Source organism: Semicossyphus pulcher, unplaced genomic scaffold (genome assembly GCF_022749685.1).
Source record: "Semicossyphus pulcher isolate SPU_LCO1_2020_fin unplaced genomic scaffold, fSemPul1.0.p SCAF_20, whole genome shotgun sequence".
NCBI classification, from domain to species: Eukaryota; Metazoa; Chordata; class Actinopteri; order Labriformes; family Labridae; genus Semicossyphus; species Semicossyphus pulcher.
This window is the reverse complement of record NW_027211694.1, coordinates 17,146,215-17,167,033: the sequence shown is the minus strand read 5'-3', so window position 1 is coordinate 17,167,033 and position 20,819 is coordinate 17,146,215. Positions and strand designations below refer to the sequence as shown.

At 39.7% G+C, this 20,819-nt stretch overlaps 2 protein-coding genes across 2 annotated transcripts; both read left to right on the top strand.

The window, feature by feature from the left end:
- Positions 1-205: 205 nt before the first annotated feature.
- On the top strand, positions 206-7,039 carry LOC138599330 (sodium-coupled monocarboxylate transporter 1-like). Its single transcript, XM_069670942.1, has 17 exons — positions 206-439; positions 723-842; positions 2,097-2,162; positions 2,273-2,324; positions 2,441-2,508; positions 2,646-2,684; positions 3,185-3,300; positions 3,738-3,878; positions 4,181-4,310; positions 4,454-4,542; positions 4,755-4,864; positions 4,980-5,047; positions 5,151-5,237; positions 5,581-5,798; positions 6,550-6,653; positions 6,746-6,834; positions 6,920-7,039. Exons 1-17 carry the CDS (start codon positions 206-208, stop codon positions 7,037-7,039), a joined length of 1,851 nt encoding a protein of 616 aa, XP_069527043.1.
- Positions 7,040-7,651: 612 nt separating this feature from the next.
- On the top strand, positions 7,652-19,040 carry LOC138599839 (sodium-coupled monocarboxylate transporter 1-like). Its single transcript, XM_069671594.1, has 17 exons — positions 7,652-7,885; positions 8,660-8,779; positions 9,728-9,793; positions 9,905-9,956; positions 10,095-10,162; positions 12,566-12,604; positions 13,005-13,120; positions 13,346-13,486; positions 14,023-14,152; positions 14,341-14,429; positions 15,705-15,814; positions 15,907-15,974; positions 16,143-16,229; positions 16,656-16,867; positions 18,541-18,644; positions 18,750-18,838; positions 18,924-19,040. Exons 1-17 carry the CDS (start codon positions 7,652-7,654, stop codon positions 19,038-19,040), a joined length of 1,842 nt encoding a protein of 613 aa, XP_069527695.1.
- Positions 19,041-20,819: the final 1,779 nt, after the last annotated feature.

Below are 20,819 nucleotides of genomic sequence, written 5' to 3'. Positions count from 1 at the left end.
CTCTCTCTCTCTCTCTCTGTGTCTCTCTCTCTTTTTCACACACACACACACACACACACACACACACACAGAAAAGGTTACAGTCGGTGGTCCTGCTCTCGTCTCAGTTTTGAGTGAGAAGGGGATGTATCAGGATCTTTTCTTCACTCATAGAGTATCCACTTTCCTGTAGCCCAGTTTAAATTTTGGTCTTAATTGCACCAAAATGTCAGGGGACTCTGTAGTGTCTGGCTCCTTCGGGGTAGCAGACTACGTTGTGTTTGCGCTCATGCTCGCAGTGTCCGCTGCCGTCGGGGTCTACTATGCCTGGGCGGGCAGGGGCCAAGGAAGCTCCAGGGACTTCCTAACAGGAGGGCGAAGACTGACAGCCCTGCCCGTCTCCCTGTCCCTGACCGCCAGCTTCATGTCAGCCATCACAATACTGTCCAAACCAGCTGAGGTAAAGGAAAAATCTTTTTCTAAACATCAATTTAAGTCAGAATTGTGTATTTTTTAATAGTGGTGAAAATCTTTAGGATGAGTTTTCCTGTCTCCTTCTTAGGTGAAAAGGAGACATAATCACAGACAATAAGGCATGCAGTGTACAGAAAGTTAAAACTGTACGGTTATCTGTCCCAACAATACAAATATATATTTTTTACATGGATTAATAAAGAAAAGTAATCGCAAATTTTGCTACAATCATAGAAAATGTAATTTTACTCCATATTGTCTCCCTGCAGGTTTACCGCTATGGAGCCAATATTGGATTTTTTGCTCTGTCCTATGTTACAATGGTGGTGATCACATCTGAGGTCTTTCTCCCAGTCTTTTACAGGCTGGCCATCACCAGCACGTATGAGGTGAGTCTCTATTTTATTTAATTATGTTTTTAGAATTGCATTTGTGTGTTTGTTCTATTCTGTTCTATTCACAACGCTGTGACATATGTCAAACGTTTTGTTTAACTGCGGAAAACTATACAAATTGACAGTCTGTTGTTGTTTTACTGCTCAACTAAAAATGGTATTGTTAGTGTGCTAGTCTGAAGTTTATATGGCTCTGCTCATAGAGGTCTATTAGAGTACAGTTAGGTAAAATGAAATGGGCTATAGATATCATAAAATCCACTATAGATGTGGATTATTGAGGTCGTACAGGGCTGCAGACTTAAAGAACAGACAACACCTACTGTATGTGTTATTAAAAATGGAAAGCAGGTGTAGCATAATGGACAGCAAGTTCATGGAATTGCTCTAGTAGTAGAGACATTAGGAATGGTAGATAAAAAGTAATAAATGAATTTCACAATTGTCAGGAATCAAACATGCTCCTTAAGGATGGATCCAAAGCGGGAGCTTAATGATTGATTGCTTTTGTGTCAATTTGTGGGGAAAGTTCTTGAATTTCCGTGAGATTAAATTGTTAAGACCTGAATAGGAGCTGTGGCATAGTTGGTTATATGATCGGCAGAGTACACAGGGTATCCTGGGAAATTGAATCCTCTGAAATTCCTGCAGACCCTTGCTTTTTTTTTTTTTTTTTTTTACTTTATTGCCATTGACAAATTCCAACAGGCAATTAACATCACAGAATAAAATCACCTTGAGATTGGGCTTCACTGGTACGGAAACTCATACATATTCATACATACATGCACACTGTGCACACACACAAGCATGCAGTGCACACATACAATATACATATATACATATAACTACCTACCAAAACTTATACATCAAAGCAATAGGATACAACAATCCTAGCCAAGGTACTCAATAACTGAAGCCCATTTCCTTTTGAAAATGGGCAGTTTTAGTTGTGAGCCTTGCTTTTTTATAGTGCATATGTCCTATTTGAAACTGTATATCTAAAGTACATCAATTTCATACTGCCATTACTGTTCAGACATACATACGAAGAGTATTTACACGCCCCCCTTACATTATATCCGATTTATGAGTTGGTTGGATCAAAAACAGCATTTTGATGATGAAAGCATTTCTACTCTAAGCAATGACAATAACATTGAATCCAATGTTATCATATTCAAATATATGTAGTTTCTGATACCGACCTTTTGTATTGTCTGTTCTTTTCTGTCTGTGTCACTTCAGTATCTGGAGCTGCGTTTCAACAAAGCAACCCGTCTACTTGGAACTGTGCTCTTCATTGTTCAGACAGTAAGGAAGAAATCAGTCAACACATAATGACAGAGTTCTGTGTGTAAATCAAGCAATCAGACGACTGAGGGTATTTTAATATCTGTGTTACTTTTCTCTGTCTGTCACAGATTCTCTACACTGGAATCGTCATTTATGCACCCGCTCTTGCTCTAAACCAAGGTATGCTGGTTTCAGTCCACAGTAGCCAGTTTCACTGAACATTCCTGCTTGAGGGCACTTAAAGCTGCTCGGTTTTGCTCAGCTGAGTCTGTCTGAAACCCTCCTTCTCTCTGCAGTAACTGGAGTGGATCTTTGGGGTGCAGTTATTTCCACAGGCGTGGTCTGCACCTTTTACTGCACAGTGGTATGTGATTAAAATCTACTCAACTTTTTTTAGTATAGCACTGACATCATTGAGTGTTTCCGAAGAAATTTAATAGTCTGTATTATGACATTAAATGTACAATAGACACAAAACCTTTGCTGTCTATGTTTTTGCAGGGTGGTCTGAAGGCAGTGGTGTGGACAGATGTGTTTCAGGTAAGCTTCCTGAAGTTAGAAAAGAAACGTACCCATGCTTCACCATCAATCAAAATAACTTGCAGTGGCTAGTGCTGTTGCCTCACAGCTAGAAGGTTCCTGGTTCGAGTACCAGTTCGGAGTCCGCCTTGCTGTGTGGAGCTTGCATGTTCTCCATGTGCATGCGTGGGTTTCCTCCGGGTACTCCAGCTTCCTCCCAGAGTCCAAAGTCATGCTTGTTAGGTTCATTGGTGACTCTAAATTACCTGTAGGTGTGAATGTGAGCATGAAAGGCTGTCTGTCTCTATGTGTCAGCCCTGTGATTGACTGGCAACAAATCCAGGGTGTACCCTGCCTCTTACCCAATGACAGCTGGGGCTCCAGCGCCCCCATGACCCTGAACAGGATAAGCGGTATAGTTAATGGGATGTATGGATGGATGTTTTAATCCATAATAATTGTCTAGAAATTGAAACTTTTTGTTGTTGCTAGTGTAACATAATCTACATTTTGCCTTCCAGCTCGGTGTCATGCTCGCAGGCTTCATGTCTGTCATCATCAAATCGGCGATCTTACAAGGAGGATTTGTCACCATTATTTCAGATTCACAACAAGGAGGGAGACTCAACTTTGGGGAGTATGTATTAGATTGGAATAGCTCTATTTAACTGTGGGAATAGATTACAAAAGCAGAGTTGCTAGATGTAAACATTTTTGAGTTCAAATAACTGCAATGTAATTGTAAAAGTGCTGTTATTCTGCAATCAGCTGATCTCCTGACTGTCTCTCTCCCTGGTGCTGAAAAGTGTATTCTAGATTAATCCATCAACTTTCATCATAAAGTTTTTACTGCACTTACTGTGAGGGCCTTTTTAAATTAGTTTTGGTATCTGTGAAGCTTGACCATATTATTTGAGAAGGAGGTGCAGACTCTTTGCACTTTAGGTTCTTTGAAGGCACACATTTTTGTGAATGGTGTTAGTTGGAGCTTCAGCTCCAAAGAACTGAAAATTGTAAAGCAACAATTGCAAAAGAAGTTTTTTAAAGAAATTCTAAACTGTGCTATTTCTCCAGCTTTGACACAAACCCACTTAGGAGACACACTTTTTGGACCATATCCATTGGAGGGACATTTGTCTGGGTCAGCATCTATGGAATCAACCAGGCCCAGGTTCAGAGATACATTTCCTGCAAGAGCGTCACTCATGCCAGACTGTGAGTCCTGTTTTACCAGGAGAGAAATTTACAGAGACACGTGACAGGGTATAAAAGGTGTACCACTGATTATTCATGATACAGAGAAAAGTGCATTGTGAAGGAGTTAATGATTGCTCCATCAGAGGTTAGTAGGGTTGTACTTGAAAACTTTTGATTTTCCAAAGTTAGGTTGGGAATGTGGAGAAAGTGTTTAATGCATGCATGCATTCATCACGTGTGATTGTAATTATCACATAATTTTTGCATGTTTTTGCTCATGTGCTTTGCTACTCAGTGTGTGTGTTTCTTTCTTTTTCCAGAGCTCTGTACCTCAACCTGTTGGGTTTGCTGTCCATCTTGCTGTGCTCAGTGTCAGCAGGACTGTGCCTCTTCTCAGTCTATAAGAACTGTGACCCATGGACAGCTGGACTGGTTTCTGCCCCTGATCAGGTACAATAAAGAGAGTTATGGTGTAACTTTGAGTTATTTGTAACACCTATCCATCTTACAAGATATATATATATGTATGAATATATGCGTGCATCTTAGAGCTTTAATCCCCTGATCACAAGTTTATTCACTGTCTCCGGCAGTTGATGCCATATTTGGTGATGGACACTTTGAGAGACAATCCTGGCCTTCCTGGACTGTTTGTTGCAGCTGTATATAGTGGATCTCTAAGGTTAATACTGAACTTAACATTTAAGTTATTTCCCTCTACACATTAAACATTAATTTATACATTTTGATCAGCATATTAGGTCATTTTTTTACAACAAGAAATTGGAATTGACAGAAATGAAGTTAAATTTTTTTAGTCGGTATATGGAATGCACTTATATCATTGCTCCTTTGACTGAAGTGTGTCTGATTGTATTGTAATTTCACCCACAGCACTGTGTCATCCAGCATCAATGCACTGGCTGCAGTGACAGTAGAGGACCTGATCAAACCATACACTAACATGTCTGAGAAATACGTCTTCTGGACCTCTAAAGGACTGAGTGAGTGGCTAATCCTCATGCAGCATTTCAGCCAAAATAAGTAGTCTGTTGAACAATAGTGCCTTTGAATGGTAACTGGAATTTTGAATCTTTTTGTTGCCAATGTTTTTTGCAGGTCTAATATATGGGTTTATATGCATTGGAATGGCTGGACTGGCATCACTCATGGGAGGGATTTTGCAGGTAGATAGGATCTGGTTAAACAAAGACACATGTATTGAAGGATGTTTATGATTGTTAATCATACTAAGTTTTAGACTTAAGTGACATATATTTCTTTATTCAGGCAGCCGTCAGTATACTTGGGGTCATTGGAGGTCCTTTACTTGGCCTGTTTACATTGGGTATCCTCTGTCCGTTTGCCAACTCCAAAGTAAGCCTTTCCTCATTTCACTGCTTTGTGTGATTACTGTTAATCCAGAAACACATGTTGATATGAAAAAAGGAAAATTTATTTGAAATTGTAAATTACTTCTATTCCTGGGATAATATTTTGCCCTATTCATTATTTATCCTATAAGATGTCAAAAACACTCATACACATACGCATTTATCTCATCTGAGCTGAAAAATTCCTATTTTTTCCTCATACAGATAAGCAACACAACTCACCGAATTATAAAAAATAACTATCCCTTTAAATTTCTGTATACCCTTTATACATGCTACTCTGAAAAGCACATTTGATCATTTTTAGCAATGAAAATGTCTTCCAGGGAGCTTTGTCTGGTCTTGTGTCAGGGTTGGTTTTGTCTCTGTGGGTGTGTATCGGAGCTCTGATGTACCCTCCCACTCCTGAGATGAGACGTCCTCTGTCTCTGTCCACTGAGGGTTGTAACTTTACAGCTGCAGACAATCTCAACTGGACCTCTACCGCTCTGCCAACAGAACCCACTTCCATCACAACAGCACAAGCACAAAGCAGTGATGGCAAGTATGTGTGTATCTGGCTGTGATTGATTATTGATTATTGATTGATTATTGATATTATTTGCCATATTAAGTATCCTTGAGCTAAGAGTAATCACTACCTTATTGTTTGTTTGTTAGTATTAAAGGGAGGGCTATAATGCAAAAGCTTTATATTTCACTCTGTGATACCTATGGAGTAGCTTAGCATAATTTACAGTTAGGTCAAAACCTAGTATGTGGCTGACCGCATCAGGTCAATGTGTGCTTTTGTGCGCAATGTGTTACAAGGACTGTCCTTATGAGGCCGATGACAATGTGTTTGAAAGCGCACGCTGCAGCGGAGGAGCAGCCCCGCCTACTCCCCGAACAAAGTATCCAGAGCCGTATAGACAGAGAGTCACGTCAGTAGAGGTCCAATAAGCTCCATGATCAGCCATTGCGATGTCGCAACTCTCTCTCTCTACGGCTGTGAAAGTACCGTCACTCATTCACTCAGTCAGTCACAAACAGACCCATTTGCAGGCCCTCTTACAGCCTCCTCCAGAAAACACTCAGTCAGTACTGTCCCTTTAAGAACCTTTGTCACAGAATATCATGTAACACAAACACACACAGGACACACGTATTTACCATTAACTTACAACGTAAACAAGGTAATACAATGGTGAACACATTTCTTCGAGAGTTAAGAATTAATTCTCAACAAAAGCATGATCATATATTGACAAACAAATGGTCATAGTTGAAAAGTCATTGTTTTCTCCCACCTCCAGGTCTCTGCTGGCAGATAACTGGTACTCTCTGTCCTACCTTTACTTAAGTCCTATTGGAACAGTAACAGCTATCAGTGTGGGACTATTAGTCAGCTTGTTGACAGGTACATAGCATATATTCTGTTGCATAATTTTACATTCATGCTGTTTACATTTTTATAGCAGATGTGCTTTTGTGTTAATGTATATATTTCAGGAGGCTATAAGCTGAAGCTGGAATCAAGGCTTACATTAATGAAAGAAGACACAACTTTATATCATTTAGTCACGTTTTTGAAGGACAGGGTTAGTGCTGCAGCATTGAAGAAATACCAAATGCTACAGGCTAATGACAGTTGCTGACTTTCTGTTTGTGCTCTTCCCTTTTGAGGTCACAAGGCGAAAAGGAAATCTGGACCTGACAAAGGACAGAGAGAGGATATTTGGAAACACTAATCCAACTTTCTGTGACATTGAGCTGGACATAACCAAAATGAGCATTCCCACATGAAGTGCAACTAATATTCATTTCTAAGCTTTTAATATATGAAATGCCCATACAGGTTTTTAATTACAAAAGCTTAAGAAAGATGTTACAATGTGAAATTTTAGATATCAATTTGTGTACCAGTTATATCCCCCTTCCAACTGGGGCCTTTCTGTGTGGAGTTTTTTTTGTTTTCTCTCTCAATATTGACTTTAGAATCCAAAAATGTACACCTGGCAGCCAGCCTGTAACACTAGATAATAAGTACTCAAACCCAAAAACGCTTTCTCATTGCATATTCACATCATGCACGTGTCTGTAATGCTAAGTCAAAGACATGAACTCCTCCAATAATATGCATGTATTCTGGAAACAAATGGTGAGAAAGTGTCGAATGGTGTCAATGTTTCAAGGTTTTCTTGCTTGGTTTTGTTTTCTGCACTTTTATTTATTGTGCAATCCTGTTTTGTCAATAAAGCTGAACATTAAACCTTGACCTTCTGGGGCACGTCAAAAGGAGATGTACCAGGATTTCCATTTATTTAGTGGACTGTCTACGTGACAAGCTTTACACTGAACAGTTTGAATAACTTCCTAAATAATTTTATTTCTAGTTTTGGTCTGGCTCACACCAGAATGTCCGGGGATTCTCTGGTAGTTGGCTCCCTCGTGGTGGCAGACTACGTGGTGTTTGCTCTCATGCTGGTGGTGTCGGCTGCAATTGGGTTCTACTTTGCCTGGGCCAGCAGAAGAAAAGAAACTTCAAAGGAATTCCTAACAGGAGGGAGAAGACTGACGGCCCTGCCTGTCTCCCTGTCCCTAACTGCCAGCTTCATGTCATCCATCACAGTGCTGTCCAACCCAGCTGAGGTAAGGCTGATACAATGCAGCATATTGATAAAATCTAAAGATATTATCTCATCTCTTTTACTCAATCTCTGGCATTTCATTTGCTCCATTTTAGTTGTTTTTGATTTTAGTGACTTAGTTGAATACACTGAAACAGCAAACCTCTCCTTAAACAAGAACTGATGAAATTCTTTAACGTAGGGTGAATTAGCAAAAATGTAGATCCCACTGAAAAGCATATTTTAGCCTTTTGAATAATAATTCTCCCACTTAAAGCCCCTGAAGGAGTGGTTCTAAAACAGGCTGAAATTAATACTCATGCCTTTATATGACCGACAAAAGCAAACCAGACCATCATCGACAAGATTGATTCGTTCGACATAGTTATTTTTAATGCCTGAAACTGCTGGCAGGGGGTAGGTGTCAGAAGAAGTATGAACTGCACACTGCCTTTGTTTACATTTTCCACGGCAGAAATTTAAAGTGAGTAAAAGAAAGCAGGTTGAGATTTTTTTGCTAAAAATTACCTATGAAGCATGTATAGGACAAAATCGGTAAAGACATTAGAGGTACGGCATTGTCCACAGGAGGCACCAAAATCAACACAAACTGAAAGCTCCTCACAGTAGCTTTAAAATCGAATAATGTTACTATATCAAATATTTCGTGCTTTTTAAAGTAGTGATTCTGGTACATTTTTTGCATTTTAAAATTCAAACAATCAGTTATTGTTTGATTACTTTGGGTTGACCCGTTTCAGAAATGCATTAATTGATAAAAATTCCTGCTTTGTAGGTGTACAGCTTTGGAGCCATCTTTGTCTTTTTCTCAGCTGCTTATGTATTGTCAATAGTGGTCGTATCTGAGGTCTTTCTCCCAGTCTCCTACAGGCTGTCCATCACCAGCGCTTATGAGGTAAGCGTGGTTTCGCTCTCCGGTTAGAGTTTGTTTACTGAGCTATTGTACAGGCAGATTATACTAGATGTGCCATTATGTGGACTCTTATTACTGATGTAGCATTTAAATGCCTGATGGTCGATTTAAAGCTTATTTTATGTTATGTGTTAATTCTGTTGTGTAGTTAAATCTATAACAGTGCGCTACATTGAATAAACTCATGTTATGTAATAATTACTCATGTAAAAATTTTGATTTATAGTTTTATTCTTTAACAAGTCTGGATTTGCAATGCAACAGTATCCTCTAATTCAGTGGTTCTCAACTGGTCTAGCCTCAGGACCCATCACCACCTCCTTAATGACAAATCGTAACCGAAATTTTTCAACCAGTCAAATTTATTTCATTAAAATCTGTACAGTCTGGACCTGAGATGGAACGAAACATAAAAAAATACAACAGTATAATAGCTAGCTAAAATGACAAGCAGGCGGCAGTACGTAAACATATTCCCAATTCATTGAATTATCTTTTTCAACAGAAATATACTAGAAAAAATGCAACATGAATGCAACTATTACATAATTTAAATGAACCTGTAGCTGGGATTACCCAATCAGTTACAAGGAGTGTGAATAAACTATACTACACTGCATGCATGTAGGAAACCCACGTCCTTCAAAATAAAAATGCAGCACAGACTTTTGGCCACAACTTTCTTTTTTTCAAGCACACATCTGAAAACAGCTCCGCAACCCACTTTTGGGTCCCAATCCACCAGTTGAGAACCATGGCTCTAATTAGTCCACTTCACCTGATCAAATGTCATAATGCTCATTGGTTTTGATTAATTAAGAAAGTTTTCACACAACCTGCCTTTCTGAAATAAAATAGTATTTAACTAAATGGTGCTCATTTACAGCGATAAAAAACAACCATGTACATGACTTTTCTGTTTCTTCCAAGTATCTGGAGCTGCGTTTCAACAAAGCTACACGTCTGATTGGAACTATGCTCTTTATTGTTCAGACAGTGAGTAACAAGCCTGTCAAAACATAATGTCAGAGCTTTGAACTATGTCAGTCAAACATAAATCTAAAGCTAATTTATGTTGATATTTCTTTTTTTTTTTTCTTTTTACAGGTCCTCTATACTGGAATCGTCATTTATGGCCCAGCTTTAGCTTTAAGCCAAGGTATGTTGTTTTTGGTCCACAGCAGTCAGGTTCAGAATTCACATCAAATTCTCACATGACAGCACTTAAAGTGATTAGTTAAGTTATTTAATGAGCACTATGTGATATCCTGTGCTCTCTCTATCTTTCTCTCTCCAGTTACTGGTGTAGATCTGTGGGGTGGAATTATTTCAACAGGAGCTGTCTGTACTCTTTACTGCACATTGGTAAGTAAATTAATACAAAACACAATAGCTTTAATTAGTTCTGCTCACAGACTGCAAATAAGTGGGGTTCGTAGCCTCTGGTATTAAAAGCAAAGCTCATCCTCAGAGCCATAAACTTGCATTCTGTCTAGAGGCCAGCAGGGGGAGACTCCACTGTTGCAAAAATATTTCTAAATGTATGAAAAAAAATGGCACAAGCCAAAATGCAATCATCAAGACTTCAAAGGTGAGCTCACATACAATAAACCATAGGCTGAGGTTACGTTGGCTACACACTATTTTGCTTCTGCTATGTACAGTTAGATGCATAGCAAATGGTTACAGTATTGAACCATTCTGCAAATGAATAAAGAATGAAGATTAAAAGAATCTGCAGCAGAAAGCCAAACAAATAAACAATTATAGTGATGCATAAATCAGAAACACAAATCAAGTCAACAAATGCAACACTAAGATGTCACAAATCCAGTCATCAACATGGTAGTCTCTTGGCTTCGATGGGGAGAGCTAAGCGGAAAAGCTTTTACTTTTTTAACCTGAGAATAAGACAGACCAGGCACTGCATTTTAGGAATTTTATCAGGACATAAATGGATATAGCATATAGTGGCATAATGGATATATAGTGGTATAAGGAAGAGTATTGTTTTCGGCAGCTAAGCCTCATTGACTACTGCACAAAAACAATTCTAGTCATTTTAGCTCTCTGATTAGTTACACGGTATGTCCATCTACCTGTATAACCCAATACCTTGACAAACAACTTTGTAACATGTTCAAAAATGCATCATATTTAATAGATAAATGGTTCTGATGGACAAATAGTATTGCTAAAGTAACCCATTCTGCCAGGTGAAGCTTCTGTTTGCTAGAAAGCTCAGTTAGCTGTGCAGCTAGCAATACATAGCTGCTCAGTCTCTGTGCTCTGGACGTGTTTGTGTTTTCATGTCTTAACTGTATCCATCTAATTTCAGACAGAGGTAGACAAAAGCATGATTCTTTTTTCTTGCCATCAACCTTGAATTATTTTGCTGTCTGAAATGCCAACAGTCACTAGTAGATTTTATCAGTGCTAGCTGCCTAGCTACCTATCGTTTTACAATCCATGAGTGGCTTGAAAAGGCAGCCTTGCTTAATATGCATCCAGCTGGTTAAAAAAAAAAAGAAGAAACCCACAAACTATATACATGGTTACAGACATTACAGACAAGTGGTTGTATCTTCTCTTACTGGTTCAAAAGAAACATTCATCAGTCATTTTTCTCTAATTCAGATAGATTGTAAACTGGGTGGCAGGCAAAGGTGGGTACCTAAGCATGCTGATCCCAGGCATCATCATTGCAGAATTTAAGTCCCTCCTAGATAAAGTCTGGCTCACTGCTATGCAGCACTTGGTCTGTGTGGTGGCAATTTTCTGGTGACGAGACCAATAAAGTTATTAGGGAAACAAAGTTGTCTTTTGATGTCATTTAATTGAAGAATATTAAAAGATGAGTAAAAGCAATTAACAACGCGAGCTGGGCCAGACCAGTACTACACAGAACGCAGCTGTCTAGCTGACTGACACAGACTCAAGGTTCACAGTGTATGTTATACATTACAGAAAGAACTCCCTCTCACAGAGACAAAGTAAGGTGTTATTGTTATGACTTTAGCTGAAGCGCCTGACTATTTAGAGTTTACCCCTTGCCCTGGAGCTCTCAGCCCAGACAAGGCCACCAACTATCTCTCTAAGACAGAAGGAGCAACAGTAAATCATGCACAAGACCCTGGAGAGTAGCAGACAATACATAACCTTAGCTGATTATACCATGATTATTAACTCTATAATATTAAAGAAATTTTAACACATGATCAAACAGGTTAACATAAAAATTTCCTTCACAGTCTGGAACATAAGTCCTGGAGAGAGGATGGACTCTCCTATTCAGGAGAGTCCCATGGTGAGAGGCACTGCACAGATGTGCTCCCGAGCTTTCAGATGAATGCCACTATGTAAGAGTTCTCTGGGAAGATTCAGATGGTTTCCTTTATGCAGTTACAAGACATTGAGTCTCTTGGTGTGTCCTGGAAATGTACCACCTTGGGACAATAGTTCTGGTGGGTTACCTCAAGCCTCACATGGACAACGATGGAGAAACCTGGAGTTGGTGAATACTGCAGGAAGCTCAGAATAGAGCTGCTGCAGTAATCTGAAGGAGCCAGTTGAGGTGGTTTGGGCATCTGATCAGGATACCTCCTGGGCACTATAAATTGGAGGTTTTCCAGGCACGTCCATCTCCTGGGTAGGCCCAAAAGGGAGGGAGTACTCCTGCTTGTTTGGTGTGTTTGATGTTTACTTTGGATGCCTGGATTTGAATACAGATATCATTAAAGCATCTGTTTATGGTCTACTTTGTTGCAGGGTGGACTGAAGGCAGTGGTGTGGACTGATGTGGTTCAGGTAAATGTCTAGATGAGAGATATTGGTATGGTATTACAGAACAGTAATGTTGAGAATGAATTTGGCCAGATTCCCGAAGCTTCATATTAAGGTTTGTATGAATATACAGTACTGTACACCAGTGTATCTTATATCTTATACAGCAGGGTTGTCTGCCAAAAGAAAAAACAAAGAAAGTATCACTAGTGGCGGGAACAAGGAAAAGGGATGACATATTCGCATAATGTTTGAATGTCAAAATGTCCAATGTCCACATCCCAATAATTTCTGGCTCATTGAAATTATACAGGTTTATTACAAATAATTGTTGTGAAACAGCTTTAAATAGCGTATTGCCATCTAGAGTAAAACACAGGTATTTGTGGTAAACAAACAAAAAGAGCTTCATTTTATCTTCTAGATTGGAGTAATGCTTGCAGGCTACCTGTCTGTGATCATCAAAACGATGATCTTACAAGGAGGAGTACACACCATTATTTCAGATTCACAAGAAGGAGGGAGACTGAACTTTTGGGAGTAAGTATGTTGCTGAGAGTAATATTAAGTTACTGCAGCTTTTCCCATTGCCAGAGATTTAATATATTTGCATAAATCTTGTATTGGATATACAGTATAATCTTGCATCTCATCTTTAGTGATTGGATATAGTTTTTTGAATGGGCAAGGGAATACCTTTCTGACAATTTTTTTGTTTGTTTGTTTTACTGAATTTAAAAGCATGCTCTTATTGTGTTTCACCAGTTTCGACATAAACCCCCTGAGGAGACACACTTTTTGGACCATAACCATCGGAGGGACGGTTAGCTGGATTGGTGTTTATGGGACTAATCAAGCCCAGGTTCAGAGATATGTCTCCTGCAAAAGCCTAACTCATGCCAGAGTGTGAGTCACCTTTTAAAAATGTATTGGGACACTGGACTACCCAAAAAATCCTGCACTTCATGACACTTTGACACTCAACTTTTCAGTAGGGTTCATGCTTTATAGTGTTTTGTAGTACGATGTAATTGGTGGATTTAAACTTTAAATATGGGGTTGCCAAATTTGGAATGTTGTACAATTTTTGTCTGGTTCAATTTTGTCATACTTTGAATCTTTTGTCCATGGAAAAATAAATCAGTAATTGCAAGAAACATTGGGTATATTATTTTAAAAATGTACAAAATCATCAGTGGTAACGTTAGACAGTGTTCAAGGATTCTCTGAACTTTCTGTGGTGTGAAAAGATGTGGTGAAATCCGTGTTATTTTCTATTTTAAATCTGCTTCAAGTAACAGGCAATAATGGGACTGGGCTTTGTGGCTACAAAAAATTTATATATGTAGACATACAAAAATATATTTTTGCCATGCTATAATTGTTTGTTTTCTTATATTTTGCCTTTGTTTTATTTAATCTTTATGTTTTTCTTTTTCCAGAGCTTTGTACATCAACATGTTAGGTCTGTCCACCTTTTTGGTGTCCTCGGTATTTGCAGGCATGTGCCTCTTCTCAGTCTTTAGAAACTGTGATCCATGGACAGCTGGACAAGTTTCTACTCCTGATCAGGTATGATGGAAAAATACACAGCATAGCTGAAAGTTATGGTTGTTACACATACATATACTGCGTATCTGCGTATCTGTATGGACCATTAAAGAAAGTAGAAACCATAGATTACGTTCACAATTCTATTTTTTATGAACTACCAAAAGCTCATTTTCATGTATTTTAATCCTTGTCATCTTTCTCTACAGCTGATTCCATATTTGGTGATGGGCACCTTGACAAGCTATCCTGGCCTTCCTGGACTATTCTTTGCCTCAGTTTATAGCGGAGCTCTAAGGTTTATACTTAACATTTTAGTTATGTTACAATGGTACAATGTCATTTAGCAGATGTTTTTGTCCAAAGTGACGCACATCTGAGAGTTAGAGGAAGGAATGGTAGCAGCAACTGGGAGCCAGTGGAGGGATATGAACAGTGGAGTGACGTGTGCTGTTTCATGTTGATTGAAGACCAGTGGCGCTGCTGCATTCTGGATCATCTACAGAGGTTTGAATGTGCATGCAGGAGTTTCAGTAGTCATTGCATGATTTAACAAGAGGCCTGTAGCAACATGTGTGTTGCATGCTCTGACAGGTAGGGTCTGATCTTCCTGATGTTGTACAGGGCAAAATGACCAAGCTATCAAGGCCACATGAACCTTAAAGGTAAGCTGGTCGTCACCTATGACACCCAGGTTCCGGGCAAACTTTGTGGGCATGAGCTCAGTTAGTCCAAGCTAGATATTGATCTGTGGTTGCATAGAGGGACTGGTTGGGATGACAAGAAGTCTTAGATAGGTAGGGCTGAAGGTGGCGTTCTTTCATCCATTCAGAGATATCGGCAAGGCATGACAAGATCCGTGCCGAAACTGTAGTGTAATCTGGTTGGAATGACAGGAAGAGCTGGGTATCGTCCACATAGCAATGGTATGAGAAACTGAACGATTGCACCAAGTGAGGTGGTATATATTGGAGTTTTTTAGCTACTCAGATCCAACTCACATACCTTGCCATTTTTTCGCATTTTTTTGTTTGTTGGGTATTAAAAGTTGTCAATATACGTTCCACATATTACATTCAGTCTTCTAACACATGTAGTACGAAAGAATCATTTCATCCCCCATTCCTTCTACTATTCAGAGTCTAATTCAAAGGGGATGAACATCCAATCTGTGCCTAGACTTTCATTGTTCCTGAATTCCTTAATTGCTGCTGTATGTTTTTGTTTTCCTTAACTTATGTATTTGAAGAACTTGGATTCAATTTAGGTAACTTAATCAAACCTATAATATTAGTTTAAAACTGCCATGTCTTCTACCTGGGTATTGTTTCATATTTTACCTTTAATAGAAAACAGAATGTTTGCACAGTTGTATTATTGTGTAGCTCCTGTTCCACAATCATTTACAATCTTTTGATATAAAATGCATACATTATGAGTGATTGCTTTGATCAGCACAGTATTTTAGCTGATTGTACAGTCCAGTACTCCAAAGTCACTTTGGCCTTTGGAAATTTGTCAAAAATATGGCAGTCTTTGCCTTATTCCTTTCCTTTTGTTATTTCAACTTCAGCACAGTGTCTTCCTCCATCAACGCATTAGCTACAGTGACACTAGAAGACCTGATCAAACCGTACACCAACATGTCTGAGAAACACCTGTTCTGGATGTCCAAAGGACTGAGTAAGTGGATTTTTCTTGTTTTCTGTATGTCAGTTGAATATTATCTCTCATGTCAAGAATGAAAACCATTTTCTAATACGATGTGGTTGCAGGTTTCTTATATGGGGTTTTGTGTATTTCCATTGCGGGACTGGCCTCAGTCTTGGGAGGGATGATGCAGGTAGAGTGGATCTGTTGATACATAAGCTTCACATTTTGGCATAAACAATAATTTATTGGTATTTTGAAAAAATCATTGTTATATGAAGTGTATTCATATAACCCCCATTGTTGACCATTTTCATATTAGGTTTTTGAGGCTGAACTTTAGATGTGTGTCCCTAAACAGGCAGGTGTCACAGTCAGTGGTATCACTGGAGGCCCCTTACTTGGCGTATTCACATTGGGTATCCTCTGCCCATATGCCAATTCCAAAGTAAGTGTGTCCTCTTATAATACGGCTTTTTCCATTTTAGTGCGACTTCTTTAACTTGTGTCACTAATAATCAAAGAAACTTTATTTGGCGCCCCATATACAAAGGAAAAGCAGGTTCCACTTCAACTTGCGGCCCTTTGGGGCATATCTGCCCGAATCTCTCTTTCCCTTTCTCCTGTCAATTGTCGCTGTACAATTAAATAAAGGCAAAAAGGCCAAAAAAGAATCACACACAACTGTGTGGGTGTAGCCCCACAAACCCTGATTTTTGTTTCTTTTCCCGATTAGTCAATTTAGAGTTAGTTCATTTTGGGCCTTCCTCACTTTCCACCTTGTTTAAAATCCTGCATTTCTAATAATTTGAGTTTCTGAATTAATCTAATCTAATCTAATTGCGATTATATTTTATGTTCTGATTTTCTACAGGGAGGTTTGGCCGGTCTTTTGTCAGGGTTGGTTGCAACCTTGTTTGTGGGTGTTGTGGCTGTGCTCTACCCTTCCCCTCCTGCAATGACCCGACCTCTGCCACTGTCCACTGAGGGGTGTAACTTCAACATTACAGAGAGCCTCAACTGGACCTCCACAGCTCCACCAACAGAACTGAGAGCCATTGTCACAGCTGTGAACAGTGATGGCAAGTAAGTGTGTAACCGGCAGTAATGGATGATTGAATTACATAAATACTGTGAGGGCAACAGAGCAGTTGACTGTGAAGTCAGATGGCGCAAAGAGTTCTCCAGGTTTTATATTACAGAAATATTTCGCTTTCTTAAAAGAAATGAGGGATAACAACTTAGGTTGCAAATTAATATCCTTTGAATAAAAAGACTGTGAGACCTTTGTGACATCCAGTTAGAAGGTAATAGATGATGGTGGCGCTCGATAACACTCTGCTTAATTTGTAAAAAAAATTGTAGTAAATCTCCTCCTCTGGGAAGTATAAGTATTTAAACCAAATTTCATGGAATTGAATACTTGTTTTTGGCAGTGCTAGAAGCATTGCTCTGTGAAGGGAAAAGTCGATTGGTAGACAGTTACACCACTTTTATGTAGTATTGTGACGGAGCGGCTCCATCACTGACTGCGGGCAGCGCGCACCCAGACACACGCACACACAGACACACATGCACATACACACACCAAACTTTTCCCTCTCCATCAGTGTCTCTAATCCGCCTGAAAAACTCCATTATTCCTTTTTTCCCCTCTCCGTTTCGGTAGCACGACCAAGGGTGCACACTTGGAAGTCTATTGTTAACCTTAGCACACATTTACACAACGTTAGGTTTCCTTACCTCGAGGTGCGCTGCATATTAATGCCGCCATGCGCCGTATGCAAGGCTGGTAAGAGAAACGGAGCGTCCCATTTCCGGATATTAAATATCCCGGTATGCTGTGCGATTCATGATCACGTGACGTGATCATACGGGCTTTTGGGTTTTTCATATCTATATTTGCCAAGTATATTGTGTTGGTCTGATAAAAATGGTTATTAAAATGTATAAAATCTTAATAGAAACTGTGTTAAAAGTTTAAAAGCTCCTGCCACTGGAAATAATGAGAAAATACATTTGAATAGCTCAACAATGATAAGATGGATTCCCTTGAAAGTTAGAATTTTTTGTAGTCACATTTGTGGTCTCAAGTTGATGAATCTCAATTACTTTGGCGATCCCCTCAATGTTCCTGTAACATTGCAGATCAAAGTTCTTCTGAAGCCATTTGAATATATTAAAACTTCTAGATGGAAAATTGGAAATTGTGGAACACGATGGGAGCTGCTGCAACAGGCTGCCACCTAGCACAGTGCTGGAAAAGGAAGAGTTTCTAAACTGACTGCCTAGAGGATGAATCCTAATGTGTCTTCAGACCAAAAGCAAAGCAAATTCTTGCCTTTAATAAATCACATGGGTTCGCCTGCAGAGTCCTTTGTTTTGATTTGCTCCTGTTAAAAACAACATGCAACTATTCGCCCCTCTGAATGCTGTTGTGTCCGTTCATAACATCACCCAGCCACGCGCACAAATCAGTTCATTCACTGCCTTCTTCAGTTACTTGAGGCTGACCAGTGTCCAGTTTGATGTCCTGGTAGCTCGGTCAGGCTCGGCTCTACACGGTACAAGGGTTTCTTTGAAGGGAAACACACTACTGCGTACAATTTCAGCTGCAGAGAGCATGTCCATCTGTCCTCAGTTAGTGACACTGTAACTAGCCATTCACGCAACAGCTGCAATCTGGCTTAATACAGCGGTAAGAACACTCACTATTGTTAATGGAGTATAGTTGAAGATGTACTATTTTCTGTCACCAGGCATCTATTGGAAGACAACTGGCACACTCCTTCCTATCTTTACTTCAGTGTAATTGGAACTGTAACAGCTATCAGTGTGGGACTGTTAGTCAGCCTAATAACAGGTAAAGAATTATATTTTGTTGTCTTTGGTATATCAGGTATTCAAATCAGATCTGTTGGTAAAACTGTCCTACTGTTTTTTAATGACCATGTTTTTCTCCTTTCAGGAGGCTGGAAGACAAGGGTGGAATCGAAGCTTACATTGCTGAAAGAAGACACAGTTTCCTATCACATCTTTAAATGTTTCTTCGACAGAGTAAGTGCTGCATCAGGGAAACAATATGAAAAGCGACAGACTGATAACATCTGTTGACTTCTGCTCTGTACTTCTCCATGTTCAGGTCATGGGAAGAACAGAGGAGCGTAACCCGATGAAGGACTCCGAGAAGAAAGCCAGCAACACAAATCCTGCAGTCTGTGACACTGAAATTGAATTAAAAAGCCGCATTACCACATGACACAACACATGTTTGCCATACATTTCCTGGATTACATTTTCCTATTTGTCATGTGCTTGTAAGTGTCAGGAATGTAAAGTGAGGTTTTAAACTGTGTTGTACTATTTAACCATTTTCTTTTTCTTGTAATACTGTAGTTTTAGCTTTGAATATTGCGCAAAATGTTTGCGCCTAGTTTTGTATCATGTTTTTACTCTTGCATGTTTCTTCTAGAAACAAAATCACAGCTACCACGTCAGCCCTAAGTTTTTATATTGCTATAAAAGCTGTTGTCTGAATGTTGCATTGCTCATTGTTTATGTTTTTCATTGGGGACGCCAGTTTAGCTCAGTGGGTAGAGCAGGCGCCCAATATAGAGAGGCCACAGGCAGTAGCTTCGACTCTCACTCTTTGCTCTTTGCTGCATGTCATCCCCCAGCCTCTTCTTCTATCTCTCTTCAGCTGTCCTATCTAATAACACAATAATATAAAAAAGCAATGTAATATCAAATATGTACAATAGGGGCTTGCATGGTGGTGCAGTGGTTAGTGCTGTTGTTGTCGCTGTATGACAGTCTGTGTCATGTGGGGGGTGGGGGGAGGCTGGCCGTCAGAGGGGTAGAAGCTGTTCTTGTGGCAAGAGGTTTTAGACAGTATATTAGTCCAGTGTGTCCATTAATATAATGTTAAGGGGCTGTATGAGAGTCCATGTCATATGGGGGGTGGGGGGTGGGGGGAGGCTGGCCGTCAGAGGGGTAGGAGCTGTTCTTGTGGCAGGACATTTTGGTCCTGATGGACTGCAGCCTCTTGTCGGAAGTGAGGGTCTCAAAGACCAGTGTCCAGGGTGGTAGGGGTCAGCCACAATCTTACCTGCATGCCCCAGGGTCCTATAGGTGTACAGGTCACAGTACTTCAGGTGAATGACTTAGTTAGTTAGTTGTTAGTTAAACATGCAGTAACTTTGGTTATTAGTTTCTATCAAACTCAAATCTTAGTTTCCAACACAATGTTGTTTCTTACATGAAGTTTTAAGCATTAGAGTGCCAGGACTGGTCTCACTCAGTAGGGATATTACAGGTAGAGAGGATCTGTTAATCGAAAACCACCACAATCCATCCATCCATCCATCCATTATCTATACCGCTTATCCTGTTCAGGGTCGCGGGGGGCTGGATCCTATCCCAGCTGCCATTGGGCGAAGGGCGGGGTACACCCTGGACTGGTCGCCAGTCAATCACAGGGCTGACACATAGAGACAGACAACCTTTCGCACTCACACCCACACCCACACCTATGGGCAATTTAGAGTCACCAATTAACCCTACAAGCATGTCTTTGGACTGTGGGAGGAAGCCGGAGACCCCGGAGGGAACCCACGCATGCACGAGGAGAACATGAAGGCCCACCTTGCCCAAACCTTCTAGCTGTGAGGCAACAGCGCTAACCACTGCACCACCGTGCAGCCCCCACCACAATCCATTTTATTTTATTTAAAAAAAAAAGTATTCTAATGTGCTTCAAAACAAAAATCATGTGGAAGGAAAATTGACAGAGAGTAAGTTGGAGTCTGTCTGTGATGAATGACTCATTGTGAGAGAAAGAGACCATTTAGGCCTGAAATCAACATATTACTGTTTGATATTACTTAAAATAAAGGTACAATGCTTATCTGAAAGGACACAAATTAAGATGCAAACCTGCAGAATAAGCAAGATTCTATCTCCAAAGTTTAATATTACTCTCAATATATTAATCTCAAGTTAAAAGTTACCTCGTTAAAACAGTCCAAGTCAGTAATTA